The sequence below is a fragment of the Cyanistes caeruleus genome, chromosome 1 (genome assembly GCF_971803275.1).
Source record: "Cyanistes caeruleus chromosome 1, bCyaCae1.hap1.1, whole genome shotgun sequence".
In the NCBI taxonomy this organism is placed as follows: domain Eukaryota; kingdom Metazoa; phylum Chordata; class Aves; order Passeriformes; family Paridae; genus Cyanistes; species Cyanistes caeruleus.
The window spans coordinates 60,066,513-60,093,830 of record NC_141701.1 but is presented as its reverse complement, the minus strand read 5'-3'; the positions used below and the strand labels follow the sequence as shown (position 1 = coordinate 60,093,830).

The 27,318-nt window shown below is 39.6% G+C and overlaps 1 protein-coding gene across 5 annotated transcripts in view; it reads right to left on the bottom strand.

The window, feature by feature from the left end:
- CARMIL1 (capping protein regulator and myosin 1 linker 1) overlaps nt 1–27,318 on the bottom strand; it is a 192,027-nt gene that overhangs the window by 86,629 nt on the left and 78,080 nt on the right. For all 5 annotated transcript variants that reach the window (XM_086894882.1, XM_086894910.1, XM_086894899.1 and 2 more), the window contains 9 exons: nt 25,135–25,185; nt 20,892–20,951; nt 18,553–18,674; nt 16,480–16,577; nt 16,057–16,127; nt 15,846–15,919; nt 10,740–10,815; nt 8,031–8,119; nt 2,915–3,009 (listed from right to left, as the gene is read on the bottom strand). In XM_086894882.1, the coding sequence (XP_086751008.1) occupies nt 2,915–3,009; nt 8,031–8,119; nt 10,740–10,815; nt 15,846–15,919; nt 16,057–16,127; nt 16,480–16,577; nt 18,553–18,674; nt 20,892–20,951; nt 25,135–25,185 (736 nt within the window). The remainder of the gene's footprint in view (nt 1–2,914; nt 3,010–8,030; nt 8,120–10,739; nt 10,816–15,845; nt 15,920–16,056; nt 16,128–16,479; nt 16,578–18,552; nt 18,675–20,891; nt 20,952–25,134; nt 25,186–27,318) is intronic.

Here is a 27,318-nt window from a genome sequence, read left to right as displayed (position 1 = left end):
GGAGCCAGCTACCTTGCAGATACTGTGGTAGGGTTTTTTTTAAATGTTCTCTGTAAAAGCACGTTGTGTGCAACACCTGTGCAGCTCAAACCAAGACCTAATTTTTTATTTATATTGCTACAACATTAGACCCAAGAGACCTTGGAATCATTTACTGTAAAGCACAATGGTAACCAGACACCTTCACCAATTTTCAGCAAGAATGAATCAAACAATATTAACAGGATTTTCTTTCATAGCTCTATAAGGACAATCAGTATCACTAAGGATACAACAAATGTAATTTTTGCTGTTAAACATTTTGACTAAGACATGCTGGAAATAGTTTTACATCTTGTAAATACATCTTTGTATTTAGCTAACAATCTGCAGACAAATTATCATTCTAGCCAAGCTGAACAATTTTCACACCTTACTAGCACTAAGGGGATTAAGTTATAGTCATAAGATACAGGAATCAAGTGCAGAAAAGAAAAAGTACTGCTGGCTACTCTGGTCCTTGAACACCTTTTAAGTCACTCATTTTTGCCAATGGCATAACAGAGATGAGAGTTAACATGGCAGAAATGGAGTTAGCTGCATCCAGGCACACAGTTTGGAATTTGAGTACTACGAGGCTTCAGTAAGACTGTTTTGCATTATTTTTAACAAAATATGAGATTCAATTCTGATCCTAGGAGAGACAAAAGCAAAGCTACCATCACTTCAGTGTGGCTAGATTTTTACAGATGAGATTGATAACAAACTTTCCAGGTGATAGTCTCACAAACATTGACAGTATCATAAAGGACAGCCAAACACAAATGAAGAGACTAGTCTCAGTAGAAAAATCACTGCATATAGACACTGCACTGTACTTGAACTGAAGACAGATCCTATGCTTTAGGTACACTAAACTCACTTCCCATGCTGCTGGAATACAGACAGTTGCATTAATACATAATAATATCATGCCTTTGCTTATTGGTACTTAACAATATACAATAGCTTAGTATATGTTTGTGTTCATACAGGGTGCAATATGTTCTTCAGAAAACAAACAACTCTGTGATTTCCCTTATAACTGCAAAATAAACTAGTTCCAGCTCCTGCAGGTGATTTTTCAAAAGGTATTTTTCCTAAACTCATATGTTTATATGAATCTCCACTTTTACTTGTGAAATCCTTCTTAATGCTCCAGTTTACCAAAGTCAAATCTACCTTGAACCCAGGGACTTTTCTTGAACTGAAAAACTGCAATATTTGCACATTGCAATTATAATTAATTTCTAAGTACTCTATAACCTATCTAATTCTAAAGAAAAGGTCAAAGCTTAATTGAGCATTTGTTAGGAGAGGCTGAGATGATGAAAAAAACCCTACTAATTTCTCCAAGTTGTAGTTTCTGCATTTTTTTTCTGTCTTATGTGGATATTACGGAATGGCTTGAGTCTATAGGTTTGTTGCAAATAAAGCACCCCCACGGATATGTTTAAAAAATGAAAAAAGATCCCCTGCACTGTAGAGTATCCAGTGTTTGGTCAATTGTTTTCCTTCCAACATAAAATTGAGTTCCTTTAAAAAAAGAAAACAACCTTTCAAATAACACAACCTAAATACACTTCTTCAAAAGCAGAATCCACAACGTAGCAGTCTTTTTTCCAGCTTACAACAGAAATTTCTGTAAAATGCCTATGGCACATTGTGACAATAACGTTCTCCAGCAAAGCGCTGGCTTTCATGTGATAAGAATTCCTAACGAGGATAAGCAATAATCAGCAGGCAAGAGGTAATAAGAAGGGTTAAAGCAATTCATGTGAACAACTTCAAATAAAAAACTGCTCAGAATAGGTTAAAAACAAAAGCGTTATCCTGCTTGCTTCTAGTCAAAAGTGATACAGATGCTGAAAGGAAAAAAACCCTTCCCAGCTATTTTTCTCCTCACTGAACCAACAAGAAAGAAGAGACACCTACAAAATCCTGTGTTAACAACATTCTGAGTCCATCAGGTTGTAATCAGAATGAACAGCTTTTCTATTTTGAATCATGACAGCAAAGAGAATAGAAAATTTCCCCCAAACAAACCAAATAAAACAAGAAAAGGTTCACTGTATAAAAGACTCGTTTTTCTTCTGGCCCAACAGGAGCACAAGATAGTCTGATCCCAGAACACTGTGTGCCTGGAATGCATTAAGTGAAGCAAATGGAAATCTCACATGGGCAGCACTGAAGGGTCAACTCCACACTGAAAGAATGTAACCTTATTTTAAAAATAAATGCCTCTTGGGTAAAAAAAGAGTAGACAAGGGAGAGGAATGACTTGATATGTACTGAAATCATGCCTAGCAGTGCCTAGTCTGAAAAAAGCTGAGCTGTTCAGCTTGACTTTCCATCTTGTGGAGTTAACAGCACTTTGCTCCATAGGAATTCTAGTTATGCCAGTATTATTGAACATCACCAAGACCTCACAACAGGGCAGGCTAGCACAGAGCTGAGAAAAAGGGGCAATTTTCATGCGGAAAAGAAATATAGCATTGTAACTGAAATAAAAACACAAAACCATCAGAAAAATACATTCCAAGAAACAAAGTTACCTTGTGCTTCATCTTTCAACTGATTACACTACTTATAAAAATGCACACCCCTTAAAAAACAGAGTTTGGGGTTTTTTTTTACCTTCTAGTTCTAAACAATCACTGTGTTCTATCTTCCATTAAAATCCAGGGTTGGTTTAAGACATTTAAATATTTCTCAACACACCAATGGATATGTGCAAGTCAAAAAGAATGGCAATTCTCAGTCATTTGTGAACAGCAGAAATTCACAGTAGCATTATGCACAAAACAATAACCTATTTTTCAGGCAAAGCTGAACAGAGCTGCAATAACCCTCCTATTACATTTATAGAAAGAGAAAAATGTAAATGTTACAATACCTCTATCTTCAAGTGGATTGCTGGCAAGGTTGATCGTATGAAGTCCTGAGTTGGGATTATGGGCTAGGGCACTGGCTAGTTTCTGTGCAAAATCCCTGCAACAAAAAAAAGAGAGGGAGAAGGAATCCTGTTACCCCCTCTGTCAACAGCACACTCAAAGGCTTAAAAGTGTCAAGGGATTACTATCCTTTACAAGTGGACTTTGCTACTGCAGAGCACTGACTGACTCCTCATGGTTCCAAACAATGTTTATCTTGCTAATTCGCTATATTTCACAGGGAGTTACTTCATCAATTTGCCCATCCTGTGACCTAAGTGGCCAAAGAGTATACAATGACTAAAATGCTTTTGACAGAGATCTGAAGGTATAAAATAGGAGTTACACAGAGTAACTCAAAACTTCACATCTTCCGTATCTCTCTGCACGCCACAGGATTTGGAGATACACAGCAACTTGCACTCAACAAACCATCCTACTCACTTGCAGCAGCTTTCTGCCAATAGTCACTCAAACAGATGGGCTTTGCAGCATATCCAGAAGTATTTCTAGTCTTATGAAACAGCAGGAATAGCTCTCTCAAAGAACAGCAGCACACTGATGAGCTGGTCATCTAGAAGCATCAAAGGTCATAACTGGCTGATCACAGTCCCAGCAATGGATCCGAAAGAGATGTGGAGTATCAGTTGTGGGAAGCTGACAACAGCCAGGCCAGATAGCACAGAGAGCTCTGAAGCAACCTTAACCAGCTATGGTAGGTAGATGTTGTAGCATGACCTCTGTCCCAAAGCCACTTTTTAGAGAGGCAATGGAGTGCTGCCCCACCTGAAAGCACCTCACTGCAGCTGGACTGCCACCACCCACTGCACTAAGTCAAAAGATAGCTTGGGTTTTCTCGCACACCACATCGTCACACTCTGGTGGAGAAACATTCCTTGCATGAAGTCAGAAGGCTGGTGTCTTATCAGCTCTAAAACAAATCCTCAAATCTGTTCTCATACCAACTGAGAAGTTATGATGTGATAAGGGACTAGACCTACTGTGGGCTTTTGATAAAGTGAGGCTGTAACTTCAGTGCCCTTACTTCACCTAAGTTAGATGCCAAGACAGAAAGCAAAACTATGCCTTGAATTTCTTTCTCTCTCTGCCTTGAAGTACAGTATTTCTCCTCCTGTAGGCCAGTGGTGAAGAGCTACCAAAATGCTAATTAATACTGCCCTCTTTCCTTGGAACAGATCCTGCCTATCATCAAACTGTGCTGAGATCCACAGTGGAGGTAGCATCCTCTTCCAGTATTTGGAAAAGAAAGGAAACTGAACAGCAATAGCCTCAATTGAGCTTTTGGTTATCTGCAGTTGCAAAGTTTCCTGGAGTACAGAGATGCTCCAGGGAAGTTTAGTTTCCCTTTAAAATCCTGTGTCCTTCTGGGGCTAGAACTGGTTCCAGCACTGCAGATGCAAGACGAAGGGCTGCCTTTAGGAAAAACACATTCTCTTCCTAAAATACAAGCAGCATGTGAATACAAACACTCAACAAAAAGAACTTCTGGACTTGAAACTTTGCCACCTGACAGGCTTCAGGGTCTCCTGCTTTGCTACCAGCTGCTGCTGCAGAAGATTATGGATCTCCTGTAGGTCCTCAGTGACATTCGCCAAGGCTCTGGAAATCCTCCAGCATTTCAAATGGTGCTAGATGCCTGCCCTTAGGCAACTGAATCAAACTCCTTATGTCCAGCCAAGAAAAAGGAGGTTTTGAGTTAAAAAGCAACAAACCCTTTCCTCTTGAGGAGTTTCCTCCTCTTCCTTTATCCCTAACAGATTCTTGTCATTACAATACTTTGCCTATACCTACAGGCTTGTTTACAAACTCTGCTCCAGCTTTTGCCAACAATATAGGCAGGATTACCAGAACATTTTGGACAATTAGTGTGTGTGAACTACTTAGCAAAGGCACAGCAAATTGACTTCCACCAGAAGGCACTGGATTATCTATATTGGGCTCACAGGGCTCCAAGGCTCATTTTGGAAAAAATAATACAACAAATAACACACACTCCCTGTGCAGCCTCTGCCATAAAAATAGATACCTTGGCTCTGCTCATGGGTGAACATCCCTTCCCCTCTTTTGTTCACTATTTGTTTCAAGTCATAAAATTTGTCACTTCTTTTGGCTGCACACTTATGAACAGAGCATGTGGTCCAAGTCTGAAACTTGCTATAAAGCATCAAGCTTGCTCTGTATGCATTACACAGCCATGCTTGGCTGAAACAAGCTTATTCATGCTTGTAGGTAAAGCCCCAAAAAGGTTCTATTTAATTATACATATGACAGATGGATATTTCATCAAGGGAAACAATACTACCAATCTGGAAACATCAGACAAACAAAACAATTCCTTGAGATTGTCTAGACAACATCCCTGTAACAGAAAAAAAAAGAGGATGTGTGGGAGGAAGCAACACTGTTAGGTCTAAGGACATTAAGACTCTGTCAAGAAGGGGAGGATAAGACTAGACATGACTGTCAAAGGCTCTCTGGATACCAGCAAGAGGCACTTCTGCTCTTCCCCATGTGGCAGCTGGCCACCCCCTTTGGAACAGGGCTGCACAGGACAGTGTGAAAGGAGGCAGGGACATTCTGCCTGCCAGCTTTTAGAGATCATCTAAGTGCAACAAATAAATCACTTGCACCAGCTCCTGCAAACAGGACTTTGCAGACTGGGAAGTCTGTCTTGCAGTTCCACGGAAATCACAGAACATCCTGAGTTGGAAGGGACTCCCAATGATTGAGACCAACTCCTGGTGCTCCACATGAAACCCCAACAACCCCACTATGTGCCTGAAATTATTGTCCAGATGTTCCTTGAGCTCTGGCAGGATTGGCATCATCTCCCATCATCTGGCATCATCTCCCCATGACCAGTGCCCTGGGGAGCCTGTTTCAGTACCCAAGCACCCTCTGGAGGAAGAACCTTTTCCTAATATCCTAGTCCTTGCCATTTGGCATCTCCCAACAGTGCAGGTCAAGGGCAGCTTCCACCACACACAGCCTGTGCCTGTCAGGCCAAGCTGCAAAGCCTGGTAGACACCAGAGCCCAGCCTAATCAATAGGCTGAGCTGCCCACTCAGAAATCTGTATTTTGGTTATCACATATTATTCCATTCCTCTAAAATACCTCAGGGATTAACCCTCTTTTCAAGCTCATTTTTTTGGGCCAGTCTGAATCAGTCTGCTCTCTGTGAATCCTGGACATCATGTATGTTAATTAAAACACTTACCAAAACACTCATGATTGCTATATATGCATTGAAGCTTTCCAACATCACAGCAATGGGGATAAAATTTCCAAGGGCATCTAAACTGGCACAAATCTTATCAGACAGGGGTTTTCATTTGACATCCTGTTTTTCCCAACAGGAAGTTCACACTTCCCTAGTTCTGCATCCTTATTACTGCTACTGCACAATAGTTTGCTGTTTCATCATTTGGGAGGATGACAAGTGTTTATGAGGCTGTGACCAAACCAAGTCACAGAAATGAATGGCTGGAGATAGAAAATAACAGAATCATCTTAAACTGTCTCTGCTGCAGGAAGAAATATGCTCTTGCAGCTGCTCGGGTTATTTCTTACAGCTTTACTCTTGGTAGCTCTTTCTTAACCCTGGTTTGGCATTCTATCACAGCTCATTAAAAATGACTGGTCTGTAAGCCATGGGAAGGAAGATACCCAGCAACAACAGGATCTCATAGCAAACAGACATGAAAAATGGCAAAACTGACAAATGCATCCTTGGCAAAAACAGACAGTGTTGATCAGAACAGATACACACCAAGGCACAATGCCGAACACTCTGCATGTAGATGGAGACATGAAAAACCAAAGTCACAAGTTGATTATCTGTCAAGTCCTGTTAGAACTGAAAAGCAGTTAATCCAACTGTGATAAATTAAGGTAGGCAACGAGCAAAGGTAGTCACCATATCCTTCTACATTAATGATTATCACTCGATTTCATGGCACATACTGGAAGAAAAACGAGATTAAAACCAGGGGCTTATGTCTGAATGACAGCTAAAGGCAGTGTACTAGTGATCAGAAAGTTCATGTTATTATTCCAACTCGACCTCAAATTTCTTGTGTCACATAGACAATTTTGTTTTAAAGGCATTTCAATGCAAAGTGCACTTTAAAAAGGAGAAAAGTACTCCGACAATGAAGAGGAGACAATGTAAGGCACACCAAATATCTCCCCTGTGCTTGTTTCCCTTTATTTGTAATTCTGCATAATGCTCTGCTTTTCCCAACTTTACATGGCTTTTTTGATTCTTTTTTTTAAAAAAAATCATTAGTTCTGGAGTTTACTTTGTTTACATTGTCTTGGACACTACCCTAACACTACTAAAACAAGCACTACAAGAACAAACTAGCACCTCTGGAAGTAACCTGAACTTTGCTTCTATTTCCTGTGAAGGGGGAAAAAAAAGCAAATACCTAGTAGTAGCTACAGCTTATTTAAATTTAAAACATATTGCAAAAAATGTATTTAAAACATATGCAAGGATTTAATTGTATGGCTTCTTTCTGTGTATCTTCTAAGTCTATGGCAAGCCAATAAACTTACTGATCTACTTTCTTCAAAAAAGTCTGTAGTGTAGAAGTCCCCTTATATTTGAGCAGACAGCAATCCACATTAAGGCAACACCAGCTCATTTGGAAATGAAACAACCACGTGTTATGCAAGATGGAATAATATGGTTTTTTTAACAAAACCTAAACCACTGTTTTTTAAATGATAGAAAGGTGTTGATACTTCTATCGGAGCCATATTTGGAGAGGAACAGTACAAGCCAGTTTAAGGTTTATGCTCTCTTTCAATCACTTTGCTCCACTTAGCCCAACTCTCCAGGCAGAATCTCAAAAAACACCAGTTTAAAGGGATTTCTTGGATATACAGACCCTCTGGAAAACCTCTGGAAAAGCTTGTGGCTAGAGGCTCATCACAACTAGACAGACACTGAGCACACCTTTTTTAATGCTTATTCTGGCTCACATACATCACACATCCCTTTTAGTGGGAGCAAGCAGCATCTCAAGCGACATTTCGAAGGAATTACTTACGTTCTAAGCCCGGCATTCTCTAATACCAGTTCTTCCAACCGACTGGACCTACTCACCACTCGCAGTATCTGCTCACAGAGATCAGTGGACTGCCACAGAAAAGACAGAACAGTGTTAAAGAACACAAACACGGAACAGACAGTTATTGAGCTCAGCTGTACATCGTAATGGGATCCAGGCCACAACCATCTTCTTGTTATACATAAATAGGAAGTAAAAATACCAGAAACATCCAGGAGAGTCAACAAAAGACTTCTGGAAAAGACCCAAGAGAAGCAGGAGGCAGACTAAAAGCAAGTAACTAATGAACCATGCCACCTAACCAAAAGGGGCAGAATGTTTATAATGACAGTGAAAACAACCTAAATCATCTGGCTCAGAGAAAACTCTCACTTAATTTTTAAGGAAATCTTATTCATATGCCTGCTACTCCAGCAGAAAAAAGTGGTAACTAGTACAAATGAGGATAAAGCCTGACCAGGAATGACAACTTAATACAAAGAAAGATGTTAGAAGGAAAGGGGGAAAAAAAATCAAAAACAAACAAACAAACAAAAAAAAAACCCAAACCACAAAAAAACCTCAGGAACAAAAGTACCATAGCTAGAGATGTCCTCTAAAGACTCCCAAAGACTAGTGGTTAAGGGCCATTTTATTTGAGTATGAATTCTTCCATGCAGAAGCAAGTCCCACCTCGTGTTCTTACTCTTGTTGAATTCTAGAATTTGCATGGGTATTTTGCAAGTCCCATGAACCAAACATGACAACAAAAGAGTTTGTTTGCTTTTCTCATTCAAATAGAGGGATAAAACCATAATCATTCAAAAGCCATGCAATGAACTCTGCACCTCATCACCTTTTATGCTAAACTTTTATTTTGCTCCTGGATTTTTCTCCCCACAGCTCACACTAACCAGCATTCATGTGATAGCTGAAGCTGAATTTCAGTCATGATCATGAAGTGTCGAAACTATTTGGTTACCTGCCTTTAAAAACAACAATATGACATTCATACCTGGGACATCTTTGTCTCTAACGACTGTCTGACATTTTGTAGTTTGTGTATCTTGCAGGGTTGGTTTTTTTACTTTCAAACTAATCAAATGTCCAGAAAACCCCCCTTAAACAAAATAAATCTGCTCTACCACACACACCAAATCTTATTAATCCTTTACACAGAAAAGGTTAACAATTTTTGGTGAAGACTGTTAACTCAGCCATCTTCCCACTAATTTCTTTACCATCCGTGTTTTAATAATTCAGAATATTGTTGGGATTTTTCTTCAGTACTGTGACTGCAAGTGGAAAGTTTCATGCCTGTACTATAAAACCACCGTGGGTACTGTGTATCAAACACAAGGTCAGAATGGGACTCATGAAACACAACGCACTCCATGGCCTCCGGATATGTCTGACCTCATAACGACCTTTGGCAGTGCTCCTACAGCACGGATTTACTGTCTCATGATCCATATTTCCCTAATTTTTGACTTGAAAATAGAATGTGTGGAAGGTAAGAGGCTGGGTTTTTTAAAGTAACTGATGCATTTTTTAGACTGAAAAAGTTTATTTGTTTTCCACAGGAAAGCTGCTAAGAGAAACCCCCAAAACATTCACAAAAATGTATCTCAGACAGATAATAGGGCCAAGTTTTTATTCTACGCAGACTACACCAGCCAACCTTCTAACTAAGCAAACTATCTCATTTCACTGAAGCAGAAACTGATCAATTGCATTGTACCTTTTAATAATGTTGATTTTAACAGCAAACTACAACAGCACTAAAAATACCACCAGCTTCATTCCATGCATAACTTTGAGAGAGACGTTCCCAGCAAGAAAGAAGTTTTTTGCCTATTCTTTTGCCAAAAAACATGTAAGTTCCTACTGAATTTTCATTGAAAATGATAGCTTAGGAATATAATGAGAGCTTTACAGACCAATAAAATGGAACCAACTTATACAAGATGAAACTTAATATTAATTTTTAAAGGCAAAAGTTTCCGGAGGCAACCATGAAAGCAATTTCTCAAGCAAACCACTAACTCCAACTGTGACTATAAACTTTCAAATTTATAAGAAATAACATATTTTGATATATTTAAATTGTCACTGAATAACTGCTTTTCTTGGACTTTTTTTTTTCAGTAGTCCAACTTGTTTAAACACGCCCTCTTTTCGCTTTTAGGAGCAAAAACTGATATGGAAAAATACCAGTGCCACACATCAGTGCTTTGGAAAACTGGGAGAGAAAACCATCAAGTTGCAATGATAATTACACAGAAAAAAAAGTGCTTTATGCAAGAAAAAAAAAATCCCCTGAATCTTGGCATTTTCTTTTCACCTCCAAAACACAACTAAGATTTCTGGCTGCTTTAAAGCTACTTTCCTATTAGTCACATAATATTGTGTGGGGGAGTCAGCAATGCCTGATGAAGTTTTATGGGCTACTACTATCAACCAACGAAGTTTTCAAACTGTATTATTTGAAATGCTCACAAGATTTGACTCTCAGCAATGTTTTTATTGTCCTAATTGACTACCCAACAGTTTGTATTTTCCTGGTATGATTCCAGGGGAAAAAAGTTGGCAATAGATTGTCCAGTTGTACTTGCCTAAAAAAATTCACTTTAGAAAATGTAACAGCATCCTTTAACACACAGCACAGCCTGGTAGAAAGCAGATATATTGTTTCAATTTATTACTTACTAATTTCAGATCCTTGGAGGAGAGCTTTGTAAACCACTGATTATACTCCAGAGCAGCAACTATAGGTATTAAGTCTCTAGAAAAAGAAAAACACTTTTACACACTTTTCATATAACTGTCATTTGAAACAATCCCCTAAGTGTTCTTCCACCTCTCATTCCCCATAGTTTTGCAATGCTAATTGCCTGTCATCCCCATTATAGAAAGCTCTGTATTCTGAAAAACAGCAGCAGCTGCATGTCTTCCTCCTATTTTAATAAAAATTTCTGACTGGCCAACTGGCATATATAGCATGAATTTTAAAAACAGGAATTTGTCTGGGCTGCCATTCCTACTTTTAGCATAACTTTCTCTTCAGCCCGTGACATGTTTAAGCTTCTTAATCACCTCTAATTATAATATAGCATGACGCTAAAAAGCTTTTTGGCACTCTGATGATTTAATATAATTCCATGACTGAATGCTTCTAGAGAACACCTCCTTGTCTCATCTCTATAGTTAAATTCCCCCAGGAAACAGGAGACCTGCAACAGGATAATGCGACACTCAGCACAAACCCTCCTTAATTGTAAAAGGGATTTCACAAATAAAATTCTAAATTATTCCCATTTTCTTCGTTCCAAGCCTCTTAACGTGATCTGCTCTCCCTCTGCTAAGTTTCTCCAGTAGCAGACGTTGATGAATGTCACGTCTGTGCGCTACCCCCGAGCAGAATCATTCATCAAGCACTATCACACCATTTAGCAGTGCGGCACTTGCATCAGTTTGGTGCTGCATATTAAATACTTATATACACCTACACAGAGAGGCTTAACAGCTCCTTAGAAAGCCCTTGTCTTTATAATGAAATAAAGAGCTGTAACATACACAAACTAACTTATCAAGCCAGTAAAACAGTGCCATTCAAGCCTGTTTTTCTAGGGAGAAATTTAAAAGCACTGGCTTTTATGAGCTAGTCCAACCCTCCCCCTCACTCCCCAGCTCTTCATTCAGGACATATGCAGGTAGGCACAGATCTGCAATTAACAGGCAGCACCCTTCTCCCATCTTCTTTCTATTCTCCCCCTCCTCCAGTTTTCCTCTGCAAACACGCAGACGCTTCAGGGTGGTTGTTAAACACCCAGGGAAGCCAGGAGACAAGGCGACATCACGTGGACACGCATTCCGTAGGCTGTATTGGGAACTGCAGTTGCTGGATTTGGAAGTACAAGCATCACTAAGGTAACAGATCGAAGGTGCAGCTTTCTGCAGCAAAAGACTGTAGCCCACCAGCTGAGAAGCTCATGCAAATAGACCATTTTCACACTCCTGCAGAGGAACTAGAGTGAGGTGCCCTTCGAGGATTTAAGCCATCTTTCCATCTTGCTCATGGCACATCACGTTGTGTGGTGAATTTGTTTCCACGGGCACAGCAGAGACTTAGCAGCTTCATGGAGTGTATAGATTTATTTCTGCCCACCACTTTGTTTTTGTTCCTACACACACACACACTTCATCTCCATGTAAAGCAATAACTAACAGGTGAAATGTTAGGTGAGAAAAAATAACAACCCAGAGGTACCTCCCCCTTAGGCTGAGGAGGCAGGAATCTTCCCATGGAGTATGGAATGCCCACAGACAGCGAGGTTTGCTCCTCTGCAGTTCCCTGGCGAGATCAGCAAGGTGGTAATGAATTTTCAGCTTTGATGCCTCTCTTGCCACTGCCTTTGCCTTGGAAGTGGAGTGAATATAAGAGCAATTTTTCAGGTGAAGTTTTGGTTTGTTCATGCAGCAGTAACCAGGCAGCACAGCTGGGCAAACAATGGACAGGCAGACGGTGGTGGAGCAGAGCTGTCCACGCTGGGGACCACCACCTCCAAAAGCAGCAGAAGGTACCATGAGCATTTGTAGTTCAGCCATCAGCAGCAGCCCGGCCCCTTCCAAGGAACAGAGGGACAATGACTGGGGATCACCAGCTGCAAGGGTTCACACTACCAGGGAGCTGGTAAGGCAGCTCAGAGGGCTGGCAAGGGCTCAGGACCTTCTGGGCAGGAGAGTGGCTGCAGACAGAACTTGCCTGAGGCTCTGTCTTTCTCCCCTTTCCTTCTCTGGCTCAGGAGGGAAATGGCCGAAGGACAAGGGGTGCTCAGTCTGAGTGGCAGAGCTATGACACTTTCAAGAAATGTTTAAAGATGAGAACTTGCAAATCAGCTCAGCTGATTTGCTTTAAAATATTCCTGTCCAGCTGCAAAAATGCTTCTTGAATAGTTTAGTCTTCTGCAGTATCCAAGGCCTGTTTGTTCAAATCCCAGTCAAGCACAGATACTGCCTGGGACTTTCACAAACACCAACTGCTAGTCCCCTCCACACACCCCTTTTCCCACTACTCCCAACATACCTGCAGACAATGGAAGCCCTGCCTGTTCTGCAAGCAGCTGTATTTACTGTCTAGAAACTTTATCAGATTCTACCACCTGATTTTAAGGGAAGACTTTTTCATTTTTGTTCCAATTTTTGAAGATACTTCTGACCAATAAGGGTCCCCTTCAGGAACTACCTCTACTCCTTCTCTTATTTTAAGCTCATTTAATCCAAATAGTCTTGATATTGAGTTTTTCTTTTCAAAATTACGTATTGTTTTATTCACTTTATTCTATTGCAGTCTAAATGTGGTATTAACAATAACCTGAATTATTTTCCAATGTGGTGTGAAAGAAAGCTAAGGACCAGTCCCAAAAGCAGGGCCTAATCATAACTTTCCCTCATTGAGATGCTTATACTGATTAAAATTACCACCCAGAATAAAGTAATATTTATAAAAGATAAATCTGTGCCATCTTAAAATAAAAAACAGATTCTGTTCTTCTGGAATGCAGACAATCTCTCCAAGTCTCAACAAGATTCCAGTTTATCTAATGCCTTCATGTTTTTTCAACATCTCTGTCCCCCAGTGTATTCCAGATGGCAAGAAATCTCAACAAAAGGAAAAAATCTAAACAATTACACTTTTCTTAGAATTTTTTGAATGTCCAAATAAGCTAAAACACATGCTACACAAATTAAGATCGTGATACTGTATCAAATAAGCCCTTTTTCACTTCTTTTCACTTTGAGTCATTATTATTATTATTATTATTATTATTATTATTATTACTATTATATAATTATATGGTTCACAGCACAACATAACTTCAGGCAAAATTTTGGAAGTCATGTTCCCAAGCAGCAAGGCATGCTGTGATACTCTGGGAACTTAAATTCATCTATAATTCATGCCATCTTACGTTGACCTTTAACAGAAATGTTTTACTTGGAAAAACACAAATTGCTTCTTTTTGCAACGCACAGCCCCTATATTCAAAGAACGGATGTCCCTATCCTACCTTGCTACTACACAACATAAACTATAGAGATTCAGCAATCCCAAAAATTAGGCGGATACAGCAGTCTGTCAAAATCCAAAATATAGTGGCATACTGTGAATTTATAGCAGTCCCACTGTCTTAAATATATTGGAAAATGCTTACATACATTCTTGGATTGACTGGGATTTCAATTCCTAATCTGTATTTTTAGTGAATAACAAGGGTTTGGCATTCTTAAAATTTTAATCTTGAAATTTCACTCCAAAACTTTCCTCAGTTCAGTCCTCAACATGTAGAAGCTCTCATCACAAGATGGATTCCACAGCATGTAAATGGCACCGAAATAAATTTGAATCTTTGGACTTAGACAATCGTGAAACACTTAATAAGGACTTTTCTTAACAGCACAAATACATTTCTTCAGCAACATCAATTTTGTAAGGTATATTTTAATGAAAAGCTTTTCTGAAACAGCAAACCCGTTACTTCATTTTCTGGAAGCCAAACTCATTTGCACCAGCAGAGATAGTCTAAATATTTAAAACAATTCCATCTACTCTTTCCTAATAAATTGTTCAAACATTTAATATCTATTGAGGCTGGGTATCTGCAGGTCACCTTCTCAAGAATGCCCCACAGTCTTCTCACCACTTCATCTTGCAATAAATGTTTAAAGCCCCGAAGTTCATGCCCCAAAATTGCTTGTGCTTAATAGTATTCCTCCCCTTATCCTCTTTCAGCAAGGCTTAACCAAGGAAAGAGTCTTTGGCTGCATCTGTCACGCACCAGTTGCCATCCTGTAGTCTTGAGTTACCTCTGAATTAGTCAACACAGATACTGCTCGGTAACTTTGCCAAGGGATGCACTGCAGTCTGTGAAAATGTGCCACAGAAAATGAGCTGAGTCGTTGAATGGGGCATTCTGTGAGTTCACATACCAGATAGCTTAAAGCTGCGAAGAATGCTGTGGCAAAATACTCCTATTTACCTACCTCCAGGTTCAGCCCTTCTGTTATGATATTCTCACATGGTATCTGTGATAGGTTCTTAATTCTTTCACTGGGTCCTCCCATAGAAACAAATGCTTTCTCTATCTTATTTACACTTTCTTAAATTTGCAATTTCCTTTGTATAATGACGAATTTTAGTTAAGTCCCATTTCTTCCTACTTGTAATGTCTCCAGATTCAACTTTGTCAGAATCCAATTTTCTCAGCCAGCTAAAGTCAGTAAACTAAATACAACACTTAGCTAAGTTTCAGCATCTCACAGCAAAATTACCCTCAATTAATTCCTTTCTGGAAGTATATATTTTTGATAGCATCTATTATAAGTGAAGAGACAACTGCCTGGAATTCAGTTGAACAACTTAAACCTTCTACTGACTTCCTGGCAAAAATTAATTTCCTTTACTGTGTACACACGAGAAAAAGACTCTGCAGAAGACTTCACAATTTCCTTTTTCGCTTTGCCCACCAGATGTAGCTGCATGTTTTATCTGCTGAATTTGAGCTCTTATACCCACCATCACAGGAAAAGTATCTATCTGCTAACTTTTTGGATTGCTTCCAATAAGAAAATATATTTATCTTCTCAGGCTCCTGAATGAAATGTGGTTTCCATGGGACTTTTGTGCAAAACCAGCAGCTTTGTGCTGAAAACTGAAAATTCTACAGATGGTCATTTCACAGGGCTACACGTTCCATTAACAGCTGTGGGGGCATCCCACTTCATCAACATTAGCATGATTAGCATGTGGTTTACCTGTGGTCAAGGTGGCTGAAGTCTTGCAAATTCAACTCTCTGGTATCTTGCGTCAGATAAATCGTATCAACGTCCTGTTAAAAACACATAACCAAAACATCTTTATGGAACTGTAGTGGGGCTTTTTTTTGGCAAGCACTGTGGATTTACCTGTTCTTTCATCACTAGTACAGATAGCTGAAAAGAGCTTCAGAACAAAACAAGCACTTACCCACTGCACTTCTTCTCTGTAGGGGAATCCAAGCCAGTCACAAACGCAAGCATACATCTGCGAAAAGCCTCCTACAAACAACCCGAGAGACTATTTAACACCGTAGTCAAAAAAGCAAACAAATGTACATCTAAAAGAACACTTCAATACTTAAAGATCCAGTCTGGCAAAACTCACTCCCTTTTTCTCTCAGAAGACTGTCCATTGTGCTTATGAAAGGAGCTGAGACTATCCTATCTTCAACTTGGTAAGTTGCAAGAAAGCTTAATATAGTGCCTTCACCTACCAATCAGAAGTCTGCTTCATACTAATTACACCTTAAAACTAATTACACCTTTTCAAGCTTCTGCCAGAAATAGAGTTAAACTTCCTGACACTGCAATTCCAGTCCTTTTATATTTGAGCATTTAAATTCATTCTCACCACAAGGTCCAAGTTCTGCCACTGTCTGACTGTCCCACAGGGCCTGGAGATTAGCCAACCTTTCTGAAGGCTCCATAGTTACTTTTTTCATAATCCTCCTAGATGGAAAAGAGGGGAAAAATATAATTCATGGCTTTGAAAGCATTTTTAAACACATAAACCTTTTTATTTTAAGAGCATTTTTAAATGAACATATAGGAAGAATTACCATTTTTAATACAACTCACTTTCCTACCTAAGAAGCACACAAATCATTCTGCAGCACAGCAGAAGTAACATTCATTCACTCTTTCTTTCTCTGATTCTTTTGATTAATCCTGTGACTACTGGAGCAACTAAACCCTTTTGTATTACAGGATCTCTCCATCTAAGGAGACTTGTGGCCCTCATCTGACAGCAGGATGCCCAAAATCGGGAAGAGACACAGTATTAAGGGTTACCCTGAAACCACTGCCGTACATACACTGCTTTTACGCAGAACTAACACCATGGTGCAAAGAGCAGAGCAGCTCCATGTGGCCTCTAGGCTGCACTCTTGATGTCCAGCTCCAATCTTTGTAATTTGGTAGTGGTTTCCTTCCCAAGGCAGATAAGAAACCTTCCTGCCTCTTAAGAAATAAAATTACCTGTTTTTTCTGAATGCCAAGACTGCCTCATATACTACAGAACTGATGAGGGGTCTAACAGGGAGGGAGGTGGAACAGAAGAGACTTAATAACCAACAATACCTGGAGAAACCTCTTCCCCCCTTTCTTGCCTGATCTGGCCCTCTATCATCTACACAACTCCAATGCCTCCATTTTGGAAAACTCTGCCATCTGAGAGGAGAGCAAGAAATCAGATTTTTTTTTTTCTGGGAAGCAAGCACTCCATGCAGCTACCCAAACTGCTCCAGCAATGTTCTCAAGAAAGCCCAGAAAAAACATATACAGAGTTCAAGGCCTTCATAAACAACCAAAGAAACAATCTTGCAACCCTCTTTATTCTTTTTGTCTGCATTTCTCACACTATTACTGAGGTTTTATAGCAACCCTGCTCACAAATACTCCGTTGTATTCCTGTTCTTGGAAGGGAGAGCTCAATCTCCACTAAGGCAGTTAACAACACTGCCTGAGAGGAAAATTGGAAGTGGAAAAAAAAAATGAAAACAAGAAAAAGAAACTGCCCTCCAGAGTTTATGAACTTGATTTCCTACTCCACCAACAGGAAAGGTGAATAATCAAGACATCCACCCAAAATAAAACACGTAAGTTTAGCCTAACCATTCACATCTAGTGTCTGTTACTAAAGTTCACTTATAAAAATCAGCATGTCTGGGAAAACTCTTTTCCACAGCCCAATTTTCTAATAATGCTGAAAACCAGGAGCTGAAGAGAATACAGTAGAGCTGCATGACTTGGTAGAGTGATGAAGATGAGGCAATGACTGAGAAGAAAGAAAAGAAAATGAAGAAAACCTACTGAGAATTGCTGCAAGATGATAGAATCTAGAGACACAGGTAAGAGAGAAAATCAAGGCACAAGTAATGCAATGAAAAGGCAGAAAATGAGGCAAATAATTCAAGGAGTCAGTTAAACCATGGGAAGTATATGAAAAGACTGCTCAGGGCCCAGTTTTGAAGAACAAGGCTCACAATCACGTGCATTGTTTCACAAACACTGAAAGTAAATGGAACTTTTCCCTCCTCTCCCAACTCAGATTTTACTTCTGGGGTGGGAAAAATATAAAACAGAAAAAGGAGCCAATTACAACAAAAAAGACAGAACCTAAGCTATACCTGAGGCTGGAGAGGCAACGAGGCAAAATAAAAACTCAAGGCCTCAAATAACGCTACCCCCCTTCAAACCAAAGGCTCTTATGACCCTACAGGATCACACACAGTCTACCTACGCTCTACACTGTGTCCTGGCTCTGCCATACACCTGGACAAAAGCTCAGTGCTTGTGGATATGATTCTTATATCCCCAGTGTATTTCTGAGATCAGGCTGGGAAGACCAGCAGACAAAAAGGGGTGGCTTGTCACTGCTTCCATACAATCTGTTCCCACTAGAGGTGCCCTAAAGGATACTCACACTGGTGAGAGTCCAGGGAATATCTTCCTGAGGCAGGTCCCAATGTGTGCCAGCACCTCGTTCACATCCTCTGAGGATGCCATCTTCATGGAGATGCTGCATTTCTCAGTTTCCATAATCAACTACAAAAAAAAGTGCAAGAGGCTGAGAAGGATCTCATATAATTCATGTTGACGAATTAAACAAGAAAGCATTTTGAATGCCAGTTGAATGCTCGTCGGGATCTGTTATTCTTTAAGACATGACACAGCAACGCTCCAGGTAAAAAGTTTCTGAAAGTTGTTCTTGAATGTACAAGACCCCCGTATTCACTCTTTGCTTTTTCTAACAGTGCCCTGCTTCCCACGGGAATACAATTTTCAAAGGATCTTGACCTCAGCTGACACTTTGAAAACCAAGAACTTTTCACAGCATTGTCTCTTTTTGAAACACATCCCAGAACACCAGGCGAAGCAAGCACAGTCTGACAGGAAACTATTGAATGAGCAGCGTGCCTGTTTCCTCCGGCAAAAAGTAAAAGTCTTTAATGGCTGTGATCCTCTGGAAAAGCTCTAATGCTTTGTTCTGTGCCGTTTAAGAAAATGCTGTGGTGCTGTGTTGTCTCAGTGCAGATGAAGCAGTAACTCAGTCAGCGTAACTGTCCCGCTGTCTGGGGAATATGTGCTTCAGAGAGTGGGATAAATAAAGCCTTTTGCGATAGATACTGAGCATTCAGAACCAAATCAGATTAGGGTATGAGTGACACATCAGCTCTGCTGCTGCTTTCGGCTGCATCACAGGAAGCAGTGTAATGTTTCTGTTGACTCCGGTGTGAATGGTTAGCACAGCCCAAGTCATCATCTCTCTTCGATGAGAAGCTGTGCACACACAGTGAGAAGGTAACATTAGGCATGAATAAGTGAGGACAGACAGTAGGAGAGGGGACTCTATGCAGGGGATTGCTTCTAATTGAAGCTGGTTCCCAGGGCTCTCTTGGTTCCAAATTCATGTCTAAGGTCACCTAAGAGCTTCCTACCTGTATTACCCCTAAAGCACACTGAGACTATTCACACCTTTTACCATCAATTCAACTCCTTCCTGAGCCTTTTGCCACCATTCCCTGATGATGAATGAGTGGGCAGCTTACCACAGTTTTTCATCCTCACCAATATTAGCACAGCATTTCCTTATATTACTATGTTCATTTGTTCACTTATCTTACAGTAGAAAGCTTTTCATGGCTCTCTGGCAAGATGCCTAGGACAAAACTACACCCTTATGATATCAAAGCTATAATATGCTGTTTGCAGGAAAACTGCAGCAAAATCATTTGCTCCACAAGAAATAATCCAGGATTCTCTCTGCCTTCAGTCATAAGCCTCACACAATTAAAACACTTATGAATGTAAACATGAAAAACCTTAAGAAATACTTTAGGAAAAGCGTCTGCTAATTGAGGCTGCTGAAAATCTTGTGTAAATGCTGCATTAACACTGATTGTCTATGCCTCTAGGAAAAATTAGTAATAGTTACCTTGCATTTTAGTACCTTAAATAAAAGAAAGCCACAAAAACTTAGAATTTAGTTAATGTCTCCTCACTAAATCACCTGGACCTTTTTATTCTTTTCCCTCCTTAAAGGAAAGCTTCAAAAGGCAGGTTAAAAAGATGACACATTAATACAATGGGAGCTTTTCAGAGTTCAAAGTATCTCAGGCACTCCTATTCTTAAAAAAGCTCTTTAAAAGCCAAACACACATGAAACACATGAAGACTTCGATACAATTGAACTGTCAAACCTTGTCAACATGTTCATCTTATGAATTAAAAACGCTCTAAAGGCATTCTTCTTTTCAGCACCTTCTCTTTGACATTTATGGTTTTGGGCACGTACCTTCCTGTCAAATATATTTTGTGTTGTACACAGTAAAGGCATGAAGAATAGTTGAAAGCAAAGCATTTATGCCTGCAATGTAAGCAGTAGCTTTTGGCTTCCCCATAAAGGCATTCACCACAGAAGCCACTGCAGCTTGTGGGGTGATTATTGTGTACCAGCCACCACTGCTTTACCATCACTGAGAAAAAGATCCACTTATGACACAAATGGAAACTTGTGCCATACTGATCTAGAAAAAAAACCAATCTATTTCTTATCATTATTCCAAGTGCACAAAACATTCCTAAAACTGACTCTTTAAATCCTTAATGCCAAGTTTAAGGCGTTAGACCAGCATGAATGCAAGAATCCAAATGCACAGTGTGCTCAGTGGAAAAGGACATCTGCATGTTAGAGCATTACCTCCTTGACTGGAACAATTTAGCAATGACTAAACAAGCATCTTTGATCTAGATTACACTCACCTGGCCTGGTTTACTGGAAGTTACTCCTTGGATTTCCAAGTAGCTGAAAGTTAGTTCTAACTGTAGTTAGGAAAGAAAACACCACATTAGTGCAAGCATCATCTTATTTTAAAGAGCACTTACACTTCTCCATGAGGTTAAGAAAACCTTGAGCAGGATACTGATATTTGATAACACTTCTGTACTTGGCACTAAGTATTTATTAATACCGGGATGCATTTTTCATTAAAAAAATACTTACATTTGCTTGTTACAGGTTTAAATGTTTATTAGAGGTTATAGGAATAGCACATCGGACATTTTACTGCAAGCTATAAGCACATAAGCTTATAATCAATTTTGTGAAAAAATTTTACTATAAAAAGCATCATTAATACAATACCCTACTGATGGGTACTCTTGTGACTGATTAATCATTTATTACAATCCTTACAGCTTTGAAATTATTCTTTCATTAGTTACATTGATCACAGATGTGAAAAATTTTACTGAACAGAAGCAGAAGGGACATGTACATATTATATATATATATATATATATATATATATATATATATATATATATGAATAAAAATAACATATATAAATAGATACATCCTGATATGAACATAAATGTCCAAGGACTGCTTTAACTTGTCTAAAAGTATGACAGGAAGTGATACATAAGCTTTGTCTGAGTGGTTTGTTTGGATGACATTCAGACTAGGCAGGGAAGAACATACTGAATCCAAATGGAAGCTCAGAAGGCGGCAGGGAATTCTTCACCAGGGACAAATCTAGGGCTACAGAGATTGTGCTCAGATCTGAATTCACAGTTAAGTAGACAATCATCTTGGCAGCTGAGATACAAAGAAAGAAACAAACCTCTTGGACTGAATTGGAACTACAGGGCAAGACATTAGCTCATTTCCTTTTAGTTACCATTGAAACCATTGCCACTGAGCAGCCTGCCTGAACTGCACCAAGTTTCCTGTACTTTATCTTACCCTAGGTTCACAGAGTGCTCCTAGGCTAACAGGCAAGCACCATATCATTTTATTCCTGTATTTGTGAAAAAGTCAACCCTGAATGACTACTGGGGTGCTCAGAAGACAGACACAGCTAACGAGACTCCCTCCCTGTAAAGGCTGGAACAACACATTGGAAAGTCAGGAACAGAGGTACCAGCTTCCAACCATCAAAAAGCTTTCCAGAAAACGTTTGTTACTGTGTTCTCTGTCGCCTATTTTCTGAATCCTTATCCCTTCAGTTGCCCTCACAATTTGGCAGCATCAGAAGATAAAAGCACCCCTCCCACTTTCTGTGCAAAGTTCACCTTCAGCCAAAGGCCCTTCTTGGTGAACAAACTTTACTCTGCAGTTTTTGGCTTTCACGTGCTTCATTTCACACCTGGTGCCACAGGGGCAGCAAGCACAGCAGACAGGCAATTTCAGGGGTGCCACCACATCTGGTTACAAAGCCCAGAGAGCACAGGGAATTGTGGCAGGAGAGGCAGAACCAGCACAAGCCTCTTAGGGCTCACACCAACACCCTGCATTTTCCCAAGTGCAAGGCATTCCCTTCTCTTCAGTGCTTTATTTCTAAGCCAGGACTGGAAGTCTTCTGTGATGACATGGCCCAGTGCAGTTGACTCAGGGCAGAAAGAAAAAAAAAAAAGGAAAAAACCAAACCCCCCCAAAAAATCTATGGCAGCTATTGTTAGCTACTGGATTAAGCAGGACTACACATACAGAAGGGAAAAGCTCTTTTTTCCAGTACTAATTAAATATTTATTTACCTAAATCACAATGAAATTTTAGAGTGGAGTTTCTGTGATTGAAATCCTCCATATTTTGAAAACTATTTACTTGAAGAACTTGAAGGTTCTCTTCTTTTGCTATGTGTAAACACATACATACATATATGTATACATAATCAAAAATATTTGAAAAGTTCACACAGATCCAGACTCAAGAATTTAGTCTGCAAATCCTCTTGCAGACTAAACTAACAAATATCAGGAAACATGGCACTATCTCTGCAGCTCATCTTTGGTTTGTTTTTCTAGTTAAAAATATGAAAGTATAGTCCTTGCTTTGCAGCAAAAATGTAAACACATTCTAAACATCATCTACCTCAAACTAAGAGTAATTTTTGAAAGGTTTTAAAAGGCATAATCTCATTTATTACCCAAAATTATATGTTTTTAAAATCCACTTAAAAAGCTATGCGTGCCTCTCATTTAGGAAACTTTCAGTTACCCAGACAGCTAATTTCACAGTTTTCAGTTTTTTCAACCAAAACTTAATGAAAGTTGCACTAGAAATACATGCCAGATCTGAACTACATTCCTACAAACATTTTAAATGCTTATTTGTGGGCTTGATGACACATCCAGCATTTACTAATGTTGCAATTACATTTTATTTAGACTGTAGTAAGAAGTAGCAAGCTTTAAATACTGTCCTTCAGTCCCAATCAGTCCACCTCTATTAGTGAGAATGACTGATTGGAAGTTTAGAGGTGGCCATTGCTATATCTTTGCTCTAAGAATAATAGTGTGAGTTGGTACTGTAGTTAACCAACATTAATTCTTTTTAATTTTTATCCTTGTTTAGTAGATGCATCTCAAACAAAAGTAAATCTTGGAATTGAATGCAGCAGTTAGTTGCTCAGAGCTGGCCATCTCTAGGCATACTCAGTTTGGTTAGATGTCCTCAGAGAAATAACATATCTTTACTGAATGTTCTTGGCTGTCTTTGGAGGAGTTACTGCCTGGCAGTTACAGGGAAGTTCTCGGGCTCAGAAAGCTTCTGAACAGCTATTGAAAATACTACAGACATTAGAAAAGTTACTAAGTTCCACTAACCCTGCTAGAAATGCATTTTAAACCATCATAATAATGGTTCAGACAAAGTTTAATTTTTACATAAATCATAAGCTCATCATCTTCATTCTATTTGCTATCGCCAAAATTGCATTTCTACTAGTACAGAATACATATTTTAAATTTTAATGAAAACAAACCCAAGTTTTTCAACTATGCAAATGTATTTAATGAGTTCTGAGAATTGTCTGAAACACTCAGTTGAACAGAGTTATCACTTAGTACTCCAAGCCTCAGCCTTCAAGAGCTTTTTGATGACTTATAGTGGCTTTGCTATTGTTTAACAAGATCATGATTACCACCTATCATATTGCCATTGCACTGATGTCTGAGCTGTTCAACTGGGTCTATCTTTCCAGGCAAGCAGTCACCAAACCTTAAAAAGTCTTAAAAAGCCCTGGCTGAAAACTGCAGTGATTCAAACACCAACAGACAACCAACTGGAGATACCTGTGCTGCAGGGACAGGGTGATCGAGTGAGGAACATGAGTATCCACAAAAATTCAAGCTGCTGTTCATCCTACCTCCCTGTCAGCATCTTCAAATTATGGCCAAGGATGGTTGCATTTACCATCAGTGACCATAACTGAAAATTTGATATCAACAGCTCCATTTATGGATTCTGCTATAAAGTGGATAGATAGATAGATAGATAGATAGATAGATAGATAGATAGATAGATAGATATACACACATACACTTAGGCACACACATGTCAAATACAACAAAACAGGACATGTGCCAAATTCCCATTCACTGATTCCAAGCTGGACAAGAGATGTTCTTTCACATCAGTTACTTTTATTCATGTGGAAATCATCTTTCTCCTCTACAACAATCATTACTAATTGTCACAGGCACAGAAAAAATAATTCACTGGCATTGGTGAGGCAAGTTGCCAAACTGCTTTTCAGAATTAACGGCAAAAATCACTAGAAAACAGCAGAATTTAATAAAACTCAACAGAGTTTCTGCCTCCATATCAAACATAATCCTATTTGACACTACAAACTCTAGAGGGAATAATGCCATCAGCTTGTTTGCACATAAACTGTCCTTCTATAAAATTCATCAGGCTCCTCTCACAAGGTGGAGTTTACAATGCAACTCTTCAGCCACCTGCATTTCTAGAAGTTAAAAATCCTCTGAAAAGGAGTGTGGATTAATAAATATATACATGTACTGAAAAATTAATTTAAGGCATATACTAATAGAAGCACCATTCTAACTCAAAATCATGCAACATACCATTCCTCAATTACCTACTTTTTTTTAACAGATGAACAAGTATAACTAAAATATGCTGATTTTTTGCTACTTAGTTTCTGTAACTTTCATTTGTTACCCCAGAGCATTTACAGAAACACAGTGATTTTACCTTGGTGGGAATCCGAGATGTTAAAAGAAATGCCCGACATGATGCCAACACCTATTGAAAAAACAAAAAAGAACAGAATTTGTAAGAAACATTTAATATTAGAAAAGATTATTTTCCAGGAAAATCCTGAAACCAGAGGGGAAAAGCCTCTAGCAGAGTGAGTGTAGATTCCCTCTGCTGTCATACACTGAAGGAAGCAAAACTGGGATCAGATCCAGTAGAACACACTGAAGAGACTGCTGCAACCTGATCAACTACAAGCTAGTTAACACACCAGTGAACTGAAGAAATCTATTTAACCAGTCTCTCAAGATCATATAACAGAAATCTTAGCGATATTTTAAAAAGAAGCAAGGATGAGAAGTCCTACCAGGAACATAGGATGTATTTAAATGTAAAAGATTATACAAGATTATCATGATATTATTAGCAATATAAGAGACTGTAAGCAAATGGGGGAGTTTTAGACACATTTGGGGCATTTCTAAAGTAAGAATGCAAAGATTTCTCATTCATAGCACCTGAATTTCTTCTCCAGCAAAGGCAATGGAAAAAATGCAGTTAGACTAGTGAGACCAGTGATTCTGGGGAGAAAGCACAACAAAACTAATATTTTGGAAGCTATTGCCTATCAAAATGTAATGATTCTATATCATATCACTCCAATCTCTGGTAACACATCCCACTCACAGATTTTACTCTTTGCTAAAGGAATGACTCATCTTGCAAAACTACAGTACTGTTTGTTGATTTACCCACAGAATTATCTGCTCTTGGCTGCATCTTTTTCCAGATTAAAAAGAAAAAAGGAAGACACTTGCATCAAAATCCCAGAGCACACACAGAGCTCTTTACACAGCTAGCACCTCCTGAACTCAGCCCTGCTCGGTACCCATGATCAAGCGATCAGGTCGGCACAAAACATGTTCCTCGCTTGGAGAGGAGGAAGCAGGCTGAGGATGTAACCCAGCATCCAACTCTGAACACTGTTTGAACCCTTCAGGGACAGGATTTCAGCTTCAGCTCCTCAGCTGAGTAACATCTTGCTAAATCCTAAGAGCACCAGTACTGTACCACTGTTGAATATTAGCAGATTATTTCAGGCTTGATGTCATGAGACCCAGTGCTCTGGTTACCACTGGTGTAGAGCCAAACTGCTGCAGAATAACTCGTGCCTCCTAAAGGCTCAACCCTCCACTGAAGCTCCCTTATGACAGGCTGGCCCTGTCACACAAAGCTGCTTCATTTCCTTGCTCTTGTACAGGGGAGAGACAGCCTCTCGTGCTCTCCTCCCAGCTACCCCTAGCCCAAGCATCTCTTCCACAGCCCAGAAGAGAAATGAAGAGAGTCCATGAAGAGAAAAGGGCAGGGCCCTCCCCAAGGGTTTTTTCCACTGCTCAGCCATAGTTTCCCCAGCCTAGCAGCAGCTTTCTCTCACAGTAATAAAACCTTGATCTCTTCCCTCCCTCACCCACCTCCTCAGGGCAGCCACACACAGTAGGTGCAGTAGGTTAACACCACTCTCCTGGGAGCCTCTGGGTAAGATCACACCTCGTGCTCACAAAATAGCTACACCAGCAGCAGGAGTGCCACTCTTACTTGTGAACCCATCCACAAGATGCCCATGTCTGAAGAGGGGCAGGTGATCAGGCATCCTCCCTACACTGGCAACACCAAAGAAACCTCTCCAGTATCACAGGCAGAGCAGCTTCTGGTCACTACACCACAGATGCCCAAGGGAGACAGTCAGGGGAAGGGAAACTTTCTGAAGAACTGCTTCCCATTTTTACCTTCTAGGTAGTGGCCAGCAGCATCAGAGGTATGAGTGCTCGGTGTATGTCAACACAGTGGGACAGCTCATTACAGGACAATCATGACACAGTCTTATTTTGAAATATTTGCTGGCATATAAGGGTTCAAGCTACTTTATGAGCCTAAAAAGGGTCAATTTAACATGACTACAGTACACATGAGCAGTCCAAGCAACAAAGTTAGATGTAAACCAGAAGGCCCTAACAAAATTATGTTGGAAAAGAATGTTCCAATAGAGCACGTGGCAGTGCATATTCTTGTGGCAGACATATCAGTGCTCCCAAAGTGATCTTTCTAAAACCAACAGAGCTTAAGAAAAACCCATTTAAGATGCATTTATGTACAAAGAAGAGGCCTGCTGTAAGATCATAC